This window comes from Cynocephalus volans, chromosome X (genome assembly GCF_027409185.1).
Source record: "Cynocephalus volans isolate mCynVol1 chromosome X, mCynVol1.pri, whole genome shotgun sequence".
Classification (NCBI taxonomy): domain Eukaryota; kingdom Metazoa; phylum Chordata; class Mammalia; order Dermoptera; family Cynocephalidae; genus Cynocephalus; species Cynocephalus volans.
In genome coordinates, this window is record NC_084478.1 from 130,430,712 (window position 1) to 130,455,052 (window position 24,341).

At 35.4% G+C, this 24,341-nt stretch overlaps 1 protein-coding gene across 4 annotated transcripts in view; it reads right to left on the reverse strand.

Annotated features, from left to right (window-relative positions):
- Positions 1–23,455, reverse strand: part of KLHL13 (kelch like family member 13) — an 81,810-nt gene extending 58,355 nt beyond the window's left edge. For 2 of the 4 annotated variants that reach the window (XM_063084006.1, XM_063084005.1), the window contains exon 1: positions 9,479–9,558. In XM_063084006.1, the coding sequence (XP_062940076.1) occupies positions 9,479–9,558 (80 nt within the window). Of the gene's footprint in view, positions 1–8,866; positions 8,965–9,478; positions 9,559–21,614; positions 21,681–23,414 lie in introns of those variants that run through there. The other 2 variants (XM_063084004.1, XM_063084003.1) reach the window with 2 other exon arrangements.
- Between the last annotated feature and the right edge of the window lie 886 nt (positions 23,456–24,341).

The following is a 24,341-nucleotide window of genomic DNA, read 5'->3' on the forward strand; positions in this document are numbered from 1 at the left end:
ACCCTTGGAATGCGCTAAAAAGAGCAGACCAGTGACAGCACTGCCCATGGTGGCTAATTACCAATGGGGGAAAAGGTGGGTAACAGTTAAGGTGACAATGCTTGAAGAAAGTATGAAAACTTCAGGAGACAATGGGGTTAATCCCAACATCATATCAGTATTCTCCTACAACTTTACTACTTGACATTATGCAAGTAAAGCTCTCTAACTTCTTCCTATACCATCAATCAATCCAAGTAAGCTTTTCCCATCCATCATACTTATTTTTTTCTTCTAATCCCAGTGACATATTACCTAATTAATAGATGGTATAAAAGGAGCAAAAGTTTATAAAAATGAAAAGGCACTTTCAAAATGTTAATTCTTCCAATCCAAGAGCATGGAATGTCTTTCCATCTTTTTGTTTCCTCTTCAATTTCTTACAGCAGTGATTTGTAGTTCTCATTGTAGAGATCTTTCACCTCCTTGGTTAAATTGATTCCTAGGTATTTTATTCCTTTGGTAACTACTGTAAATGGGCTTGCTTTCTTAAATTCTTTTTCTGCTTGTTTGTTGCTGGTGTATAAGAATGCTACTGATTCTGTATATTGATTTTGTATCCTGCATCTTTACTGAATTGGTTGATAAGCTCTAGGAGATTTTTGGTAGAGGCTATGGGTTTTTCCATATATAGAATCATGTCATCTGCAAACAGGGACAGTTTGAATTGATATTTTCCAATCTGAATGCCCTTTATTTCTATCTCTTGCCTGATTGCTCTAGTGAATACTTCCAATACAAAGTTGAATAAGAGTGGTGAGAGTGGGCATCCTTGTCTTGTTCCTGTTCTTAAAGGAAAGCTTTTAATTTTTCTTGACACAGGATAATGTTGGTGGTGGTTTGTCATACATGGTTTTTATTGTGTTGACACATTTTCCTTCTATACCTAATTTATTGAAAGTCTTTATCATGAAGTGATGCTGAACTCTGTCAAATGCTTTTTTTGCATCTATTGAGATAATCATATGATTTTTGTCCTTGATTTTGTTGATGTGATGTACCACATTCATTGATTTGCATATGCTAAACTATCCTTGCATTCCTGGGATGAATCCCACTTGATCATGGTGTATAATCTTTTTAATGTGCTGCTGTATTCCATTTGCTAATATCTTGCTGAGGATTTTTGGGTCTATGTTCATCAAGGATAATGGCCTGTAGTTTTCTTTTTCTGTTGTCTTTGTCTGATTTTGGTATCAGGGTGATACTGGACTCATAGAATGATTTTGGAAGAATGGCCTCTGTTTCCATACTACCCAAAGTGATCTACAGACTTAATGCAATCCCCATCAAAATACCAATGACATTCTTCACAGAAATAGAAAAAAAATTCCTAAAATTCATATGGAACAACAAAAGACCTCAAATATCCAAAACAACCCTGAGTAAAAAAAAATAAAACCAGAGACATTACACTATCTGACTTCAAACTATACTACAAAGCAATGGTAACCAAGAGAGCATAGTACTGGCATAAAAAGAGACATACAGACCAATGGAACAGAATAGAGAACCCAGAAATCAACACAGGTACTTGCAGCCAACTAATCTTCAACAAAGGCACCAAGAACATGCACTGGGGAAAGGACAGTCTCTTCACTAAATGGTGCTGGGAAAATTGGACATCCATGTGTAGAAGAATGAAACTTGACCCATACCTCTCACCTTATATCAAAATCAACTAAAAATGGACTAATAAGACCTGAAACTATAAAAGTCCTAGAAGAAAACATAGGGGAAACACTTCAGGACGTAGGATTGGGCAAAGACTTTGTGAATAAAGACCCCCAAAGTACAAGCAACAAAAGGAAAAATAAACAAATAGAAGAATTATATCAAACTAAAAAGCTTCTGCACAGCAAAAAATCACCAGAGTGAAAAGACAACCTACAGAACGGGAGAAAATATTTGCAAATTGCACATCCAGCAAGAGATTGATATCCAGAATATACACAGAACTCAAACAACTTCACTGCAAACAAACAAACAAACAAACCCCACAAATAGTCCAATTTAAAAATGGGCAAAGGAGCTGAATTTTTCAAAAGAAGACATACAAATGGCCAACAGGTACTTGAAAACATGCTCAACATCACTAATCATTAGGGAAATGAAAATTAAAACCACATTGAGATATCTCACCCCCGTTAGACCAGCTGTAATCAAAAACACTGAGAACAACAAATGCTGCTCAGGGTGTGAAGACAAGGGAATCCTCCTATAGTGTTGTTGGTACTATAAATTAGTACAGCAACTTTGGAAGACAGTATGGAGGCTTCTCAAACAACTACAGATAGATCTGCCATATGATCCAGCAATCCCACTTCTGGGTGTATACCCCTAGGAACAGAAATCATCATGTTGAAGGGATACCTGCACTCCCATGTTCACTGCAGCTCTATTTACAATAGCCAAGATATGAAACCAACCTAAATGTCCATCTACAGATGACTAGATAAGGAAAATATGGTATATAAACACAATGGAATACTACTCAGCCATAAAAAAGAATGAAATTCTGCCATTCACAGCAATATGGATGAGCTTGAAGAAAATTATGTTAAGTGAAATAAGTCAGGCACAGAAAGAGAAATACCACATGTCTTCACTCATACGTGGGAGCTGAGAGAGAGGAAGGAAGGGAAGGAGAGAAGGAGGGAGGGAGGGAGGGAGGGAGGGAGGGAGGAAGGCCACGATAAAATGTTGAACTTTCAGAAGGAGAGAAAAGACCTATATATAGTTACTAGAGATGGGAAAGGGGGAGGTGAAGGGGGTTAAGTAGTTATTGGGTAAGGGACACAAAGAATAATTATGATTTGTAATGATGAACATGCTAATAATATTGATTTGATCATCACATACTGTAGACAAATACTGATAGTCAATTCTGTACTCCATAAATATGTATAATCAATTATGTTTCCATTCAAAAATTAAAAATAAAAATAAAATGAAAAGACATTACAGAAGTCAAGAGCTTTGAAAACAGGGAGACCTGAATTTGAATTCTGATTTAACCTCTTACTTGATGTGTAACATTGAGCAAGTTAATTAACCTCTCTGAACTTGTGTGTCCTTACGTGTAAAAGAGGGAGAAGACGTACACGTATAGATTTTTGGGGAGGCAACATGCAAGGTGCTTCGCACTTCTTTAGTAGCACTAAATAAATCGTATTATATTTAACTATGCTAAACCAGGACTTTTTCTAAAATTGATAATAAATATGTCTCATATAAAATTTACAATATCCTGATATACATTCTAGGTTAAATTGTTTATTATTATTTATTAAAAGCAAATTATTATTACAAATCGTGATTTTTCTTTATGCCCTTTACCCAACCTATGCCTCTCCAAGCCCCTCTGCCCCCCCACCCGCCACCTCCCCTCCATCTCCATTATCCTTAGATTTGTTTTCTTTTGCAGCAACATGGATGAGTATGGAGAAAATTATATTAAATCAGTCAGACAAGGAAAGAGAAACACCTCATGTTCTTATAACTGGGAGAAAAGAAGAGAAGGAAAGGAAGGAAGGAAAGGAAGGGACAATGAGAGGAAGAGAGGAAGGAAAGAAGAGACCACAACAATACATTGAACTGTCTAGATTAAATTTTTAAGCTTCCACAGTTACGAAAGTTTTTTTTAATTTATATTTTTCTTATTTAAGGATAAGTTATTTCATTTCTACAATGAACCATACTATTAGAAGTCAACAATGTAAAAATATTGGGTAAAAACAACAGATACCCTCATCATAGTTAAGATATGCCAGTGAAAATATTTTAGCATGATTGGAAACAATATAATTTTATTTTAAACTAAGATTCCATCTTATACTGTGGGATCAAACTTTTGCTGCTTGGAAGGTAATACATGTACCCTTGTTTGCTATAAAGCACCTAAATAATAAATTATTCCCTGTCCAATGTAAAGAATGGTACTCCATTCTTCTTGTTAAAAAGAATACTTTCAAGTACAAACATAATTTTTTTCATTTTCCATCCTGTGCAATATGTACTTTAAAATCTGGTATCTATCTCCAATTCATGTCCCTTCATTTAGCCCAGACATATTTTTCTTCTGTAGTGTTTTCATCGCCCTTAAATCTATTATCAATACTAAAAGTACCTTAAACAAAAATGTTATTTAACCTGTTTGTCTTGGTTCAGAATTTTCACAGCAGTAAAATAAAATAAGCAATTTAATTGTTTATGATTAAAGATATTATGAAAGATAGAGAATAGTCATTTTGAATGACTGCAAGGACTATATGCCTAATACTCAGCAGAGTTGTGCCTGGCACATCATAGACAGTGAGTAACTGCTGAATGTTATAAATTTAATATACAAGGTGATTGAAAAAGAATGGAGCACTTCAAAAATGGATTATTCAGTAACTTCTCTTTATACAGACTCCCCAATAATTTCATGTTTATACCACCTCTTTCTCACAGTCTTGAGAAAATAAAGCAACACACCATGACTACCATTTCAATTTATAATATCATCATGGACGGTGCTTGTAATTTTTAACTCTTTAACCACAAATAACAAAGTTATTAACAGAAATACTGGCCTATCTCTTACTTCTGTCTCAGCCCTCCCTCTCCCCTGAATTTTGCTCTACTTAGGTCTCATCTAAATATTCTAAATTTTAAGTGGAATTCTCAGTAACTCTGGACTTCCCATGATGGTATGGAGATTTGAGATCCCTCTGAGGAAAGTGTTTTTTGGGGACGGGGGGAGAGGTACTTGGAAGCAAGACTCATTTAAGTATAAAAAACAATGAATCCAGACTGTGGTTATTACAGGTGGGAAAGGAAGGGGGGTAAGTGAGAAATTGATTAATGGATACAAAGAATGATTATATTTTGTAATGACGAATATGCTAACTACCCTGATTTGATCACCACAAAAGGATTGATAGTTAACTCTGTACCCCACAAATATGTATAATTTTTCAATTAAAAACATGAATATCGATAAATTATTGCCGAATAAAATTGTTTGAGATATCCAAAAGCAATAAAAACACTAGCTCTGTCTTGCAAGTGTCTTGTGTGCAGTATTTTTCAGTTACATTAGATGGTTTCAAGAGGTCTTTTTTAAAAACATACACATTAGACTTTAGAACAAAATTTCAACTTCACAAAATAACTGTGAACAGAAAGCTAACTGAATACAAGTGCAGGGGCTAAAGGAGGACAAGCATGGTTCACTAACACTCAGTCTTTCAGCTTGAAAAAGGTAAAATTCTAAGGAAAACATCACACAGTGTCTGTCTTGCTAGAATTCACTGTTACACTGCGCTAGGTAATTTTTACCTAATTTCCTTCCTCCTTCTTGCCATACTATTATTGTCAAAACTCGCTGCTTGTGAAGAAAAGATAAAAGGATCACTAGTGCTAATCCTGTTCTATTTCAGTGCTTTCTTAAAACCTAACAATGCACTAACCCTATAACATTAGCCTGAAGAAACCATTTGCTGTTTTAAAACAATGAATACCAAACACCAGAACAATTATTTAAATGCGATTGCTCTTTCAGTTTTATTAATTTAGGCAAAAACACAGGGTAATTTATATGGTTCACACCTGTCAGGAGCAGAGTCTTTACCAACGCAGTTTACACCGACCAAGAGATCCTCCCTCAGGCTAAGGTTGAACTTCCACCTACTGTTGAACAGTGTAGCGCAAACACATGTCACCAAGGACCCATTTTCGACCAAGATAATCCATTTGGAAATCCACATGGATGGCATGCCACCCTGCAAGTGTTCGAATCTGAAGCTGAAGGAAGACTATACCTACTCAATAAAGACTAAGTTATTTGGTCCTCAACCTATCCAGAGGCCAAAATATTATTTTCCCAAATCTTTTGTCTTTAAGATACTCCACTTCTCCCATATCACATTATAACACAATTTAAAGGCGCTTTATACTATATAAGAAACTATTTTCCTTAATATTGCCATAAACAGTCCTTATCATCAATAACCCTTAAAAATGTTGGGAAGTTTCAATTGTCATTCAGGTTCTAAACAAGCAGAAAGAAAACTTGGACTTTAAAACTACAAGGAAAAATAAAATAAAACAGTCTTTCTGATCAATGTTTGCAGTAGGTAAAACGTTCTCTATTACAGCTTTCACTAGTGTTGCAGTGCTGCCCTATCTACAGCATCGGTGGAAGAGCTACAGCTAAGCAGCACCTATACTGGATTTAGAAAGAGACCTTAAAGAGCCTTTATATTTTTCTATACTTGCTCAATTACTACAACACATTTTTACTACAACCAAGAATATTTTATATGAAAATTTCAGTCTTTAAAAAGTACCCAAGTCTTTGATAAAAACCACATAAAGTGTATTTGACAAATCTCAGTAAATAATGATATAATATTACAACCAATACTGATGCTACACAAGCATACATACGAAAAGATCTTATATCAACTATGATTCAAAATATTACCTAAAATATTTATACACGATTTTACAGGTAAATTTCTAATACATCACAATTTATCAAGGAGTCAGAATTTAACTATTCCATCTCAATGTGAAGAGTTTAGAACCAAAAGACACAAATAACCATTTAACCTATGTTTTCTAGGCAAACAATTGTGAGAGCAAATACAATGTTACCTGACCTTGTAATCTAACCTAGTCTTTATCATTTTTGAGAGTGAAATTATGCTAAATTTAAGTATCATTTTCTGTGTAGAAGTGTTGTGAAATATAAAGAAGTACCGATAAGCACAACATTTTAAATATGATATTTTTATTTCTGGCCAAGTGAGGCAATGAACTGTCAAAATAGTCAAAAACTAAACAATTTATTTAAAAATCTTATTTAAACCTCCAAGCTAGTCTTTTCCTATACTGAATACATTTACCCTTTGTGTATATTTACTTAACATTAAGTATTAATATATTTTTAAGAAAAACAAGATAAGGCCAATTTAATAATATAGACTGTTACAATATCAAAATAGTCTGGCCTACCATTAGCTCTTCAAATATATTTTTCCATTCTACCTATGTCTACTACCAACAATCAACAGTCAACATACAACATCTGTGATATTTTCTAGGTTCTGTCTTCTAAATCAATTCACTCATATCATCAAGTCAAAGAGATGAATACTTAAGGAGAAAGCAATTCATTAAAAATGTTGCATTAAATTGTATCTGAGCTTGTGGCTAGTGTGAATTAAAAAAATATGGGCATTTATTTAACCATCTCTAAAAACTGACAAATCAGCTGCAATAGGAGCTGCAATTTGGATCTTTTGGGCAGTAAAATACAGCAATAATACTAGAAATATTAATAACCATTATGAATGGTAACCTACCAATTTTAGTGGATTTTTTTGTTTTGTTTTTATGAAAAAGTTGCTTTTGGTTAATTTTTGGTCATTTCTCACCAACTAAGATTCATAAAATCAGCATGCACATCCTATTTTCTCAAATTATTTGAAAGAGCTCCATTAACTAGTCACCTCCATTAACTTGTAACCTCTATTAAATTGTGCTTTTGACAAACACAGCTTTTGAAAAACAAATACAACTGATTTTTTTTTTTTTTTACAAATATTGTAAAAAAAATTTTTTAGATTTTTTTACTTCACAAGAAAAAGTTTAACACCCAAACAGATAAAAATAACCTGGAGCTTAAAAAGGAAGGAACATAAAAAGAATCTGAAAATGAAATGACAGGATTTAACTCTGAAATGTCCTCAGTTTTCAGCGCTTTCCAGGGAATCACTTCTTTTGGGCCAAGAAATAACCACACTTCCTCAGCAGCTAAAAGCCTTTCAAAGAACCAGATAGATATCCTCACATAAAACAAAAATTAATAAAGAAATGGCAACTCACCAGATTTCTAAACACACAATTAACCTAAAGCAGGAGGAATTTTCCACATCTTTCCTACTGAAAAATATTTTAAAGAGAACACTCACAATTAAGACATCCTTCTTACTCAAACGCTTTTCTTGTACTAACATTATTTTTATTTTTTAATTACAGGTCCAGCTTTCCCTCACTCCTTCCTCCACCAAAAAAAGAGATCACGAACAATCCTTTAAAAGAACATTTTATTATATCTCCTGGATTTTGCTTTTAAAGCAACACTTTGTGAATTAAAAGAATTCAAAAATTCTGGAAAGATTTCCCAATGCATTTCAGTCTGTATTTACTTAAAATACATTTCTAAAACAGACAGTTGTAGAATACTCTTCAACCCCTGTATAAAAATAACTGCTCATAGAAGTATAATTTGCACAAATTCGAACTTACACTTCAGAACTTGAATGATAAAACTGAGAAAGATATATCAAACTTATTAATATTCATACACAAGTATAAAAGTCTTGATTAACACTCATTTTCTGATCAATATATGTAAACTCTGAATGTTTCAAATTTCCATACTTAACACATCGCCATCAATCATTAACAGTTTTTTTATGCCATTACACAAAAGAAGCCATTTTATGTGTTTTAGACATATAAAAATTCAAAAAAAGCCAACCCGTGTTAAAGATTGAAGTTTATCCTTATGCAATTCCTTAGCTATTCCTTTGCTCTTTTACATTAGTAATTAGATTACCATTAAACACTTTGAATGCACATAAATACAGACTCTAGAAAATTAAAACAATGGTAAAATGTGGGCATGCCAATATCTTTAAATGTAAGCAATCTTGAGGTTTCTAATCTTGTGGGTTTGGGGATGCTGCTATTTGGGATTTCCCCCCCGTTTCGCGACAAGGCAGATTCATGAATGAAATCCCACTTTAGTATCCTATTTTCTCTCACTTACATGTACGCTGGAGATAGTGGAGTTGACCTGGATGTTTTAAGCACAGGAACTGGGAATTTCCAGATAGCAGGAGAGCTCGTTTTCCATTTCAATGGCATGTTGTCAGCACGGTACTACAATAACAGTAAACAGCGTTTCCATAACAGACTACCAACTAGGACTTCCATTCCACACTATACTGACACAGCAGTGGCTGCCGCGGAGAACAAGCAAACGATTCTGCCAGTGCCGTTAAAACGATGCTTCCAATCTGTAAAATAGGGCTGCAAGGTACCTCCTTTAAATCCTCCTGTCCCCTAAAGCAATATGATGATTCTATCGTTCCAACTCAACAATAGTGCCACCTCGTTAGGAAAGCGTTGACTGCAGTATTTTTTTTTTTTTTTTTTTTTTTTTTTGAGACTGCACTGTGCATATCACACAATGCAGCTTTATTTAATAAAAACAGCTAGGGTTTTCTTTTCTTTTCTTTTCAACTCGCAATACCATTGTTCTACCTTTACAGGGATACTGCAGCATAGTATTATATTCTGCACCTATTAACCTGATTTCTGACCAATAGTAGAAGAAAAAATATATATATGGGTTTCATATGAAAATGAAACAACATACCTACTCAGAATACACTTGTCATCCTCTGAACATTCTTCTTTTGAGCTGCAACAATACAAATGGGATATAAACCTCAGCATAGCCTTAGGCCACAGCTAATAGAGATCAGTGACTAAATTCAGCAGCCTGCTTTCTTCCCGTGCAAGCTCTGGCCACACAATACAAGAATGCCATTATGGGAAAAGCCCGTTTAAAAAATACCAGTCCCTCTGTTTTCCAGTTAGAAGAAGGCAAAATGTAAGAACAAATATAAACTGCTGCAGAACTCTGCACGCTCTTCTAGTAGCTTCTGATTCAAGTTGCTCTCCTTTCCCTATTTCCAAGTCGGGATGAGAAAAACCTCATACATTTACAACATGCTGTGGTAACACGAATATCACTCTGTCTTCTGCAGCAGAGAAGTACACAGTAGCGTGCTCTTAATAGCAGTCCTCGGAGGGACGCTATCAACAATCTAATTCAATGCTGCCCTCCCCTTCTTCTCTCCCCCTTTCTCTTCCCATTCACCCCTCAACTCCTCCCCGTCCCCCCCTCCCCCAAACAGCTCACAAATTGCCTAGAGGAAAGACCAACACTGCTGGCCAAGCAGGTGTCCAGCAGGGACCACTCCAAAGCTCAGCAGCGGGTCCGATAACCTCTAGAGATTAGCAATTGTCAAGGAGGTTCAAAAATTGAAGCTGCTGTCAATGGCTGCTTGAGGTATTTCATGAAAGCAATGGCAAATAAAGGGTTCATCTATATTGTTTTAGAATACTGCCAGAAAATAGCACTGTCAATGCCCCGAATGTGACCAGGTGTTTTAAGTTTCTGTTTAAAGCACCAAAACAAACTCACAAATTTTTTATACAATTCTAAAACGTGAAAATAGGTCAAACTAATATTACACTGAATTCTTTTTTACAGGCTGAAGAATTTCACTTCTGATGCAGGCAAGTCGGCATCACTAAATATCTACCTTCATAGCACCTTTCTACTTCTACCTAAAATCAAAACTATCTATCTCCATCAATGCAAGCTTAGTAAGGGCAGCATCATTGACACAAAAGCCACTATCTTTTTTAAAAAATCACCATAGTGACAAAGAGCTCATATTTACTTTCAAGTCTGTATCTAAACAATAAACTTATGATTCCAACTGAAATAACTGGCTTTCAGATACTTTTTACAAATTATTCCTACTTTTTAAAGATTGAGATTTAGTCCCTTAAGAGGCTTTTTCATTTGCATTGAAAAAGCACTGATGAATGTTTCTATAGCAAGAAACTATTTTCAAAAATTTCAAAATACATAATTTAACATGCCAGGAATACAGCAAGCAATCAGCTAAGATAATCACAATTACCATCTTTTTAAGATACAAATCAATATCAAGGCAAAAAGACAAACTAGAACTTTCCATCGAAACTCAAACATACTCGTATATATACGAGTATATGCAATACATACATTCACACATACATACGTATGTAGAGAAAGCTTTTTTAAAAACACTGACCAGTAATGCATGAACTTTACAAATATTAAATTGATGCCAGCCATCACTACCTCACATATAATTTTTATTCAATTTGTCATACACAAACACCCCAAAAAAACCCAGCCAAGCAACTTGAAGGGTTAAAGTATATTTCCAATTCCTTTTAGTACTCACACACAAAACTGTCTCATAGAAATCTTTAAAGGAATAGAAGAAAAGAGTATCAATACCTTTGTGGCCAAAATATATTTAAAAGGTTAAAAAAAAAAACTGCCACTAATACAAATAAACTATAGTCAATATTTTACATCAGAAGGTTTTGTGTAATAATCCTTAATGGTTATGGAGCAAAAGATTCCAGGTACAATCAGCAGTGGCAATTTGTTTGAAACCCAAGGAAGGAAAAATACCTACCTACTTACATACATGCATACATACACACACAAAGAGACATACACACACACAGTACACTTCAAGTTCGGAATGTCTCATTCCAGAATGAGTTTCACAAATTTTCAAAACCTGAAGCATTTGCAAACATTTAAAAACACAAAACATAAAACAGCTATATATTAGCTATACGTAGTAAGGAGGCCATATTTTAGAAAAAAAAAAGATTAAACCACTTTCCAGCTTATGGAAACCTTACAAAGCAGTACTTGCAAATGTGACTTAACCTTCTGAAAGCAAAGACACCCAAATCTGTGTAAAAACATGGCAGTTAAGTGTTTCTAGCATTTTAACTGGCTATGAAGGCTCCTCAAAATTGATGAGTGGGAAACAGGATTAAGGTAGAGTTTCCAAATTTCCAAGAAGGTAATACCCAATAACAGGTGAAGACCACTTTATTGGAAAGGTTTTCAAGTCATTATTCTTTTGTGAGCAATCCACTGACTCAAAAAACCAACATATTTTTTGTCTAATCTCATTAGGTTTCAAAGAAAACAACCAATACCATGAATCTTCTATGTCAATTTTCAGTCTAGATTTCTCATAGACCTAATGTATAATACTAGTCTTTGTGACACTCCAATAATTTTAACATTTGTTCAAAGTGAAAAGAAAATAAGACTGCTCTCCTCCACCTCACCCTCAGCTCTCTTAAAGACTCAAAAACCCTAAAAGCATTATATATGATGGTGAACATTCATTTATATTCGGTTCTTACTTTTGCTTTAATAAATTGCTAAATCATTTGCAATTATCTCTCATGAGCAAAACAACTATTATGCCAAAGGCTTTAAAAATAATTTCTAGCAGAAATATGATCCATGAACTATACTTTACAGTATTAATTTGCTTAACAACACTATTCCTCATACATCGTTTAGAAATAAACTCAGGTAAAATCACCCCAATTACAGATTAGCATAATACAAATTAATCAGATTTTACTACCCTGGCGGAGACTCCAATATCAACTATGGAGTGTAATTGTAATTACCATTACATTGTGGAGCCAATAATGTTTTCACCTAAAGAATGAAAGGAATAAAATGATCAAATATGTACTTTAAATACAATTTTACACAGGCTCAGTGTCCCACTACTTTAATATTTAGAGTAGTAAATGTCAAAAATCCTTGGTCACATCATAGGAAACACTGATTTCATTTACAAAGCACTTGGTTTCTATTATGGACAATTGCATAAAACAGGATAGAAAGACAATATACACGAAAGTTCTTCAAAACATTTTATGAACATTAACTAATCATTTAAAAATACCTGAGAAATGCATATTTCAGAGATATAATAAACAAAAGACTATGATGGGTCTTGGCCAGGGCTACAAAGAGTCATTTTTGGCCAAATTTTACAATACAGAATTCCCTGGCTCCCAGTGTAGAAAGAGAAGATTTTTAGAACTTTTAGAACTCTTAGAAGTCATCTTGCTCGGTTCCTTCACTGTATAGATGAAAAAACTGAAACCCAGAGAAGTTAACTTGTCCAATGTCATATTGCTAGCTACCAGCAGAACTGGAACTAGAAACCAAGTCTGTCTCAATCTCTGAGTCCAGGACTCCCCCTCTAGAATCCCTACGGTCCCTCTTCTCAATGAGACCATTCAATAAGATGCATGTTTCCATTTGAAGTGAACCACATATTATAAATGTCTCAACGTATTCTAAAGAAACAAGAACAAGATGTTTACTCCTCTAATTTTATATATATATATATATGTACACTGAAAGATAGAAGTGGGAAACACCAAAAATACAAAAATGTGAATAAAGAATCATTTCCAAAATCTTAATTCCAGAAGGTGTTTAAGAATGATCCCTTTCTCTCTCCATTTTTTCCTGATGTGCCCTAAGAACTGACCTACCTCTTTCTTGCAAGTTTTGGCTAATCCTGTGGTAGGTAAAGCTAAAGACTAATACCATTAGCCACAGTCTGTGTGAGCAAGCACTGTGTAATCTCTTCAGTCCTGACAATGTCTCTTCAGACTAATCTAGAATTTCACTGTTATTCACATTGCTCACACAAGACTGCAGATCATGCCAAACTGTGTGCTCTGTTTATGTACTACCAATCAGTAAAAGTACTTGGATGGCAACCAAGCAGGACTGTTAAACCCTTTAAAGCAGACAAAAACTCTGGAGAGCAAAACCAAATTCTTAATACATTAAGGGCTTCTTCTTACAGGAAATAGAACTGTTCACATGCATGCCTATATACAGTTGTGGGGGTATGTGGGGTGTATCTTTTATAAAAATGTTTTTGTGACTATATATACTTGTGTATGCGTGTGTGTACCTTCTTTATTTGTTTCAGGAAATCAAATATCAAATACATTAAAACTTTCTTTTTTTAATAAGTAATATACTTTATTTTATAGCAGTTTTAGTTTTACAGAGAAATTGAACAGAAAATACAATAGTTCCTATCCCTCCCACATTAAAAATTTCTTACTAGACACTCAGATACGTAGCCTTGCTATAATCAAAATGGAAAATCCCAAGTGATTCTCAGAGAAAACGACATTAAAAAGCTATATGTTGGGAATTTCCCTTACAGAACTGTGTGGCTCCTTATAGTCCCACAAAGAATCTACAAAGACATACACTATTGGAGCTATGACTATGCCTAGGATTGATACAGAAGCTATACACAGAACACAAAGAAGTAAAAAGACACAATTGTTGTGCAGGCACATACTGATGTAAGTACATAGAGAATTCCTCATGCCCTGATGGCATAAGTAACATGAAAGGCAGTAATCTTCCCATCTTTAACATTTCCAGAGGATAGGAAGGATACTATGTTGGGCAGGAACAGAACAGCAATATGAGGAGCACATATGCTGAAAAAGCAGTAGACACTAGATAAGGAAACCAAAGGAGATGACAGTAGGGGCGAGGAAGACAATGATTGGCTGGAAAAGTAATGGAAAGTCAGAATGGTAGTAATTCCTGATATTTATGTAACACATTTTATAGTTGGGAGTCAGATGAAAGAGGTTATTGGGCTAAGATAGGAGTTGAGGTGGGTGGGGAAAAATACAGAGAGACTGAGCAGAGAACAAAGATCCAGTTGTTGGGGACCCAATAATTCACATATTCTGACTACTTTTATTGTCTCACTAAAGCTGAAAAAAAGAATATCACGGAATGAGAAATTCAGAAGTTCCTGTTCTTCTTTCTTCCTTTTGTTTTCTGATAGTATTTATATTCTTTATGGCTTTTCTTCTTTTCTACCCTTGAGTGCCTCAAAGTATTTTCGTATGTTAAAATATGCTTTAAACTCCAAATCAGAGTGTTTGTGTTGGGAGTGGTGGTAGTAGAAATCAATGATTTAAAAATATATACTATTTACTTACCTGATTTTGCATTACCATTTTTAAATTGTTTGAAAAAAGCAATATAGACAGTTTATCATCAATAAATAGGGATAATGCATCCAATGCTCCAATAAGAGGCCATGCTGTTGCCACACTCTGTGGTACCTCGTGTGCCCAAGATACCCTCCCCAAATTCGTCCTTCAAGAAGGAATCCTTGAATCTTTGTATCTTCCTAACTGTGCGCCATTCCAGGCATATTGGAAAGCACTCAATAAGTATTTGTTAAATAAATTGAAAGTTTATAAGCAGAGGAGTGATTAGATAAAAATTATATACTGAAGGCAGGATATATCCTGGGAGGTTTTTAAAATATTGCTGTTAAATCTGCTATTACTAAAAGTGGAATTTAGGTAAAAGGAATATTTTTCTGTTAATTTGATAATTTTAGGCTATAAAGTCCTTAAAATGAAAAATCATGTATATACATTATCCTATTAAAAATAGATATATGTTGAAGAAAATCATCCAGAATATCCACTTTCTTAAATAAAATAAAGTGCTCTAATAAAAAAAAAAATCTCTGCTCTCACCTCAAAAAATGATTAGGACTAAACGGACTAAAACAGAAAATTGGTATCTGTTTATTCATCTTTCAGCAACTTCCTCAGTATCTCCTTAAATTACTTTGGGTAAACAAAATAGCCAAGCCATTGTTAGCTTTTCTGATGTGTTGTACATTAAACCTGCAAATGTATCATAATAAAAAGCCCTTTAAAATGTACAGTGTGGGCTGGCTGGTTAGCTTGCTTAGTTAGAGCATGGTGTTACAATACCAAAGTCAAGGGTTCGTATCCCTCAACCAGCCAGCCACCCATAAAAAACAAAAATGTACAGTTCAACTGAAAAAACAGTTAAGAATATGACTCTACCGAATAAAAGCAGAGCCACATAAAGCTTTTCAAATAGTTTCTTTACTTTGTTTTAATTTTGGTAGCATCAAATATAGAAGCAAGACTACCAAAGTTACATGAAGAAAATGTAAGCAAAACTGCAATCTTTTTATTTGGAAATCCTGCACTATATTGGCAAGAGTAAATGAACAATTTCTAATAATGTTCATTTATGATGGTTGAAAAACTTTTCGTTAATAAGCACATCACATACTAAATCTCCAAAGGCATGCCAGTTGAAGAAATTTAACATTTGCTATATTCTACATTATTTCAGAAATACCTATACTTTTGTAAAAACCTGAGTTCCCAGAGATCTTTAGAATAGTATTTTTTCTTCAACATTCCAATTTAAATTAATGAAATAATGCTACTACCTTGAAAAGCCTTGAAAAGGATATATTTATATCCAAAGAGTTATTACAACATTCACATGTACACCATAAATGTTATAGTCAAAAATGATGTTAGAAGATTACCTGGTTGTCCAATCCTCCTTTTCCTGACTATTTGAAAATCTTGGTTACAAATACTTATAGAGTAATCACAATAATGTTTTGCTAACAAGCAGTAAACACTTTTGTGGAAAGTTAATCCTAATAACTCATTAAGATTATATCACACTATTTAAATTTTCCATGACAAAAAGCCCTTTATATTCAATAGTTTTACTTTTCTTTTGCCATTTTCCAGACCTAATCATTAAAACTTTAAATTTCTTATACATGTATCCACAGAAATTATTTGATGGAGTTTGGATGTGTTGTCCCCTCCAAAACTCATTTGGAAATTTGATCTCCAATGTGGCAGTGTTGGAAACTGATTGAGTCGTGGGGGCGGATCCCTTATGAATGGATTAATGCTCTTCCTGGAGGAGGGGGGATTAATGAGTGAGTTCTCACTCTATGAGTTCCCGCGAGAGCTCGTTGCTTAAAAAGACCCTGGCACCTTCTCTCTCTCTCTTGCTTCCTCTCACCATGTGATCTGCTTGTACCCACTGGCTGCCTGCCACTTTCTGCCATGAGTAGAAGCAGCCTGAGGCCCATGCCAGATGCAGCTGTCCCAGAATCGTAAGCCAAATAAACCTCTCTTCTTTATAAATCACTCAGTCTCAGGTATTTCTGTTATAGCAACACAAAACGGACTAAAACAGAAAATTGGTACTGAGGACTGGGGTGTTGCTAATATAGACACCTGAAAATGTGGATGCAACTTTGGAACTGGGTAATGGGCAAAAGTTGAAGGAGTTTGGAGGACTTAGAAGAAGAGAAAAAGATGAAGGAAAGTCTAGAAGATTTTAGAGAATGCAATGGCTGTGACCAGAATGTTGATAGAAATGTGGACAGTAAAGATCATGTGGATGATGAGGTATCAAATAGAAATGAGGAACTTATCAGGAATTGGGGCAAAGAACACCCTTGCTACACCATAGCAAGGAATTTGGCTGCATTGTGTCCATGCCCTTGGACTTCGTGGAAGGTGGGACTTAAGAGTTGTGAACCAGAGTATCTGGCGGAAGAAATTTCTAAGCAGCAAAGCATTAAAGACGCTGCATGGCTACTTCTAACAGCCTACTCTGAGTTATGGCAGCAAAGGCATAACATAAAGCCAGAATTTAAAAGGGAAGCAGAGTGTAAAGATTTGGAAACTTTGCAGCCTGGCTATGCAGTAAAGAAGCAGAGAGAGCCGGAGAACAATGCAAGGGTGAAGCAGATAAACTGGTTGCTAAAGACATTATCTTGGTGGTGAGGCAGCCAGATGCTAATAGTGGAGAAAATGAGAGGAAAGCCCTGCAGGCATTTGAGAAGTCTAGAAGGGTGCCCCACACATCACAGACCCTGAGGCCTAGAAGGACTGAGCTATCCTGGAGGACAGACCTGGGTTGCAGCTGCCTTCGGGATCCTGCTCCCTGTATCCCAGCTGCTCCAGCTGGAGCAGCACCAAGTGTGGTTCATGCAGCAGCCCTGGAGTGTAGAGGCCCGGAAACTTGTTAGTATCCACGTTAAGTCTGCAGACCAGCAGGACGTGAGAGCAGTGGAGGCATGGCAGCCTCCACCCAGATTCCAGAGGATGTATGGAAAAGCCTGGGGACCCAGGCAGAGACCTGCTGCAGGGGCAGAGCCAGAGGCCATCTACTAGACCAATGCCAAGCAGGACAGTGGGGTCAGAGCCCCCACAGAGAGCCCCCACTAGGGAAATGTCTAGTAGAGCCAAGGCAGCAGGGCTGCCACCAGGACCCCAGAACTTTGGGGCCACTGGTAATGAGCAATGCAAGCCTGGAAAAGCCACAGGCACCAGCACAGCCCACTGTGCTGTACCTGGCAGAGCTGTGGGAACAAGGCTGCCTGATGCTTTGGGGGCCCAGATGCCCAATTGTGCCCAGGAAGCAGGACTTGGAGTCACAGAACATTATTTTGGAGCTTTAAGACATAATGTCTGCCCTGCTGGGTTTCGGAATTGTTTGGGGCCTGTTTTTCCTTTCTTCTGGCCTATTCCACCCTTTTGGAATGGGAATGTGTACCCAATGTCTGTTCCACCATTGTATCTTGGCAGTATATAAATTTGGTTTTGTTTTTCAGGTTCACAGCTGGAAGGACTTTTGCTTTTGGTCTCAGATGAGACTTTGGACTTTAAAGTTGGTGCTGGAGCAAGCTAAGACTTTTGGGACTGTTGGGATAGAATGATTGTATTTTGTATGTGAGAGAGACATGAGTTTTGGGGGGCCAGGGGCGGAATGATGGAGTTTGGATATGTTGTCCCCTCCAAAACTCATGTGGAAATTTGATCTCCAATGTGCCAGTGTTGGAAACTGATTGAGTCATGGGGGCAGATCTCTCACGAATGGATTAATGCTCTCCCTGGGGGGGGGGGGGGAGTTAATGAGTGAGTTCTCGCTCTATTAGTTCCCACGAGAGCTTGTTGTTTAAAAGATCCTGGCACCTTCTCTCTCTCTCTTGCTTCCTCTTGCCATGTGATCTGCTCATACCCACCGGCTGCCTGCTGCTTTTCTGCCATGAGTAGAAGCAGCCGGAGGCCCATGCCAGATGCAGCTGTCCCAGAATCGTAACCCAAATAAACCTCTTTCCTTTATAAATTTACCCAGTCTCAGGTGTTTCTGTTATAGCAACACAAAATGGACTAAAACTCTATTATTGTCTAAAAATAAAAGGTTTTAACAATATAATGAATGAAAATATCTTACACTTCAAAAAAGACCCATTGCCATACGTGAAGCCCAACAGTTTTCTTAAGGGTGTATTTTATACTCATGGTATTTGCCTACTATGGTGGTACCCAAGACACTTAGCAACCTGGTCAATACGTCTATTTTCACGACTATTTTCAGATCTTTCTCATTTTCTAATTTAGAATTCTTCTCTTTGGTGATTTTAAGTTCTACAAAACAAGTAAAGAATACAGAAATAGTTTCAAGATGCCAAATGTACAGTGTAAGTCTAAATTATAGAAGCTAGTTGAAAAGTATGTATTTTAAAATTGCTATGCCTACAAAACAGCAATTCAATTAGCATCCTATGATGTAGAACATCGTTAGCCCATATTATATGAAGTGTTTGTGTAACGTGATCTAACCACAGCATTGTTTTGGCATTAAGTCTAACTTTATTATTTGGATCAAATGGTTACCCAATGGGGGAAAATCATTTATTTTCCTATAATTCATGTTCTATTACTAACTAAAGTAAATCCAATTTTGAATAAAAACAGAATTCATCTTCTAGGTTGACCCTAGATTTAAGCTAGGTAATTTAAATTTGGGTTTCCCGACTGCTTTTCTAAGTCTGTCTACTTCAACTACTCCACGAGTGGTGACAATCAGCTTTGTACCCCATGAATATTCATAACCAATTAAAAAAAAAAAGAACCACTGCATGTCTTCAAAATCAAATGTATCTCTTAAATAATCAGTTATTTCTCACAGAACTCCAAAGCCATATAACACTTGAGTAAAATACATCTTCCCTTAAGCTAGCATATATTTATTCATTCATTCCTTATTAAGCTCGATCTAAGTCAGAGACACTGTTGAGCATTTTTATGAGTCTTCCGCTACAGGGTATGGTCATTTTGTTTAAATTGCTATGATACTGTTCAGACACTAAACAAAAATGTTTATATTTAGGGATTTCCAGAAATACCCATTTTTGAGATTCAGATTTGTAAAGCACAGAACAACATAACTTGTATTATGGAAAAGGTGAAGAGGCAGCAAAAATGAGCTCAAATTCATAGTCTAAACAGTGAAAAAGCATTAGCAAATTTATTAATTGGCACCAGACTTTTGCATTTGTCAACTAAAATGCATTTGTTTCAACTGAGGACTCCTTGATACATTAGCCATCACTGACAGTATAAGACTCCTTGAACTTCACAAATACCAAAATCCATCATCCTACTATTCCTAACCCAAAACCCCTAGAGGAGGTGCTGCTGGGTTAGTTCAACTGTCAATAAGTACTCAGAACTTATGACTTTGCTAGATGTAACAAATATACAAACGAACACATGTTCTCTGACCACAAGGCCCTTACAATCTAATCCAACAGATGAGATATTCACATATGAAACACAAGTGAGTGTTCTGTACTACTACAGTAAAGCTTTAACTATCCAGAACCCTGGATAGCCTAGTTTTCTAGACAGTTCTTTTAAAATTATTTTTAAAGAAAAACAACTGGAAGAGGTTAACTATTAAAATATCAAAACTTACTCATTTTTCATCTTTTGGTGGAAATCTTTCTGTCATTTGCCTTCTTCAAGTCTAAAACGGACACGAGCCTTTTAAAAATACATCAGTCACTATAAAGCACAATAGCTATTGTGATACGCTTCAGATGTAGATATAGCAATGTGTGCAAATATTATCTGTCATTCCTCACCCTTGCCTGCCCTTCCCCCCCCCCCCGTTGCCCTGACTGATATGCTTTGACATGGAACACAGATGTTGCCAAGAGAAAAGTGGCTCTTTACTCTGCAATATGTATACCAAGAGAAAAGTTTAATAACTTTAAGGTAGATGCTCTCAAACATTAGTGAGCATAAGAATCACTTGGGGTGAATATTTAAAATGTAGAAGTCTGGAAGTGAGGCCCAGTGCACTGCATTTTAAACAAGTATGCCTGTGATTATCGTGCCAGGTGTACTAAACTCAAAGAAACACTACTTTAAAGTCAAGGTGGTTAATCCCTGCTCAAGACACCCCAGCTATGGTAAGATGGTTTTCTCTCTTGGTCCCTGGCCCTCCTTGACATATCAGCATTGGCTGCTCACCACCAGTTTTCAAACCAAACTGTCCACAGCCATTATCTTACCCTCCCACACTCCAGCTCCTTCCAAGTCTGGGAAAATCTGAAAGCAAGGACTCCAGCTGGCAGACAGACAGGCATGGAGGCAGACAGACAGATGCTAGGTGGGAAATTGTGAGGTACATAAATTAGAAAACAAATATAGTATAAATTCTATTGATTATGCAATACTGACTTAAAAAGTTAAAAACCTGCTTTAAACTTTTTCCATGAGGAAGAATGCAGAAGAAAACAGAGCTAGGCACCTGTGGTCTGGCTGCAGCTTTGCCACTAACTAGCTTTAACACCTCCGGTGTCATCTCCCCTCATTTCCCTGTAAAACAGGGAAAATGCTACTTTCCTTGCCCATCTCACAGCAATGTCATGAAAACCAAATGAACTTATGATTGTGAAAGCACATTGGAAAATAGAAAGCACAATACAATGACGTATGGTATTTTAACAGCATAATTTATATATTTTTCCTTAATAAATACAGTACCCTAGACATTGTTGAGATGTTACTTGATCACTGAATGTCTTCTAGTATCTCAGGGTCTTTTATGAAAATAATGTCTCAATGAAAAAAAGGTACAGGAAAATGAAGACCCTTGGACATACCCTGAAGTTGATTTTTTGAATATATCCTTGAAATCGGTTTGTTTTAAAGACAATTGCCTCCGTCTCCTGAAAGTTGAGTGCAAAAAAAAAATCTGGTTAATTGTCGCTTTACTGCTTTTAGTTCAAATTTTTCAAAAAATATCCTGAAAATATTTTAACTGTAAATTAATAAACCATATTTATAAATCCTGAAAAGTTAAGACCATACAGAACAACTTAAAACTATGTAAATTAACTTTTAAAAACCTTAGCTAGAAAGTCATGACATTCTATTTGTTTTTAAAACCTCTCTTAATGTTTCAGGAACTCTGGAATACAGATAGACATTAAGTACAACATTTATTGGCAGCCGATCTAAAAGACTAAACTAGCTAAATTTGGACACAAGGAAACACTTTTCCAGTAAATATATACTCGGCCCTTGGAATGATTTGTCATTTTCTAGCTTTGAAAGCCTAAAGGTCAATTCTTTGCTGATATACTGCTTTGCCATAAAGACCCGAAGGCAAATGACACACATTACGAGCTTTCAGAGAACAGATGGCTAATGTTCTTCTAGGTTCATTTACTACCAGTTTTCTTACTGTCATACTGCCTGTAACTAATAAAAACATATAAATAGATGTACTGTCTCCTAACCAGAAAATTTGGTTTTTGTGAAGTTCTGTCATATAACTATCTCCTTTGGGCTAATACAAAAAGCAATGTTGGATAGACCTACTTCTGGTACTGCCTCAGGAATGCAGTTTTAAAAATAGAGACTACTACAGAAGCACTGCAGTATATGCTGTCGACAGTCAACTCTCTTAAAAATTTAAAGTACACTGGCAGATGTTTGAGGAGCTCTAACACAAAATTTATTTATACTTATTTCATTCATGTTGTTGTTAGCTTCTAGAAGGTAACATTAGCGTATCTAATGTTTTCTTCAAAATAAACTGTCTTGCTTTTTTCTGGGTCATCTCACAAGCACTATTGCATTATTAAAGTCATAACTAAATCAAAGTCATAGTCTGATAGTATCTTTAGAAAGACCTTGAACAAAGACCTTATCTAAAGTGTTATACTAAATCAAATAAATTCCTACAAAAAAAGGTAGGTCTCAAGTATCGTATTTCTTTTTTATAATGATAAATTTAAAACAGCATTTCCTTAATGACAATACTATTTCAAAGTCTACTTTTAAAATGCTATATTCATAAAAATCATTGTTGAATGATAAAAAGCTACAATAAGTTAATTTCATATTTATCATGTTTTAGAATTAAGCCTCATGAAGCAAATAATTATATTATTTCTTTGCTTAAAAATACATTAAAATATCTTTAAATACAGCTTATTTTATATTTTTATTAATATTATTCTTTTTCTTTGTGTACTTAAGAATCTGGTATGCCACCTTCTGGAAACTGAGTGAAATTATGTATTTCTACACAAGTCACTATTCTTTATTTTAACTTTTTAAATATATATATATATATATATATATATATATATATATATATATATATATATATATACACACACACATTTCTTAACCTGCATTATACTTTAGCTATATAAATAAATCTATACCACAGTCTGAAGTAAAATAAAATTTCCTTAGAGATTTTGTTAAAAATCAGGCTTTATACATGCTTCCTATGATTTTTGCATGGTTACCAATATGTCTCCTGAATTCTATAATACATATAAAATTGATTTTGGTATACCGCTTCACAGCCACATATGAAAACAACAGGCTTGCATTTTTCATGAATAAGTGACAGCAGTAAATAAAGGAAAAGAAAGGTCTCTTACCAATAAGCCCATTTTTCTCTTAAGGTTTGAACTCTCATCATTTGTCATGTTCTTGTGGATCCCTCTCTCATCAAATTCTCTGGAGTTTTAAAGTTAAGAGCTGTGATGCACAGCTAGGCTCTGCTACACAGTAGCGCACCCCAGTGCATCTGCCTGGTATAACACTTTAGTTACAGCTCCCAAAAGCAGAAACAGGCTTTATATATTCAAAAATCTATGCACTTCATACCCTCCCTTGATAGGAAATTATAGTCAATGTGGTTGAAGTATTTATATTCCATATCTAAACTCCTGGTCAGATATGAAAATAAGAACCACATGAATCTTGACCTTAGTTCTAGTTAACTGAACAGGAACAAAGTGTTCATCTTTAGAGCAGAGGTGAGGCACATACAAACACCAGGAGGTCTAGCTTAGAAAAAAACATGCTTACCTGAAAGTAACCTTATGTTTCAATGGTCACTGTCCTGTTATTTGTCATATTACCTTAAATATTCATTATCTTTAACTCTTCCCTCTCTCTTGCCCACAGTACCCAGTCATTAAGTCCTATCTTCTATCAATTTTCCAAGAATCTACCACCTATTGTTTTTTTAAACAAATGAGCTACTTCAAAAAATACATATAACTGGCTTCCATGCATCTCTCATCTCTAATCTATCAATCACATTGCTTCTAGATTGCTCTTGCAAAATAAAACTACATGTGATGTAAATTAAATGTTTGATGAATATTTGTTGAATTAGTCACATGTTAAGCACTAAGCTAGGTGATATGGATGTAAATATGAACAAGACACAATGCCTTGCTCTCCCGAAGCTCCTAGTTGAGTGAGGGAAGCAGACATGTACTCTGACAATACAAAATATGGTGCAGAAGCTTTAGTAGTATATGCCCAGGATTCTACGGCAGCAGAGGCAATTATCA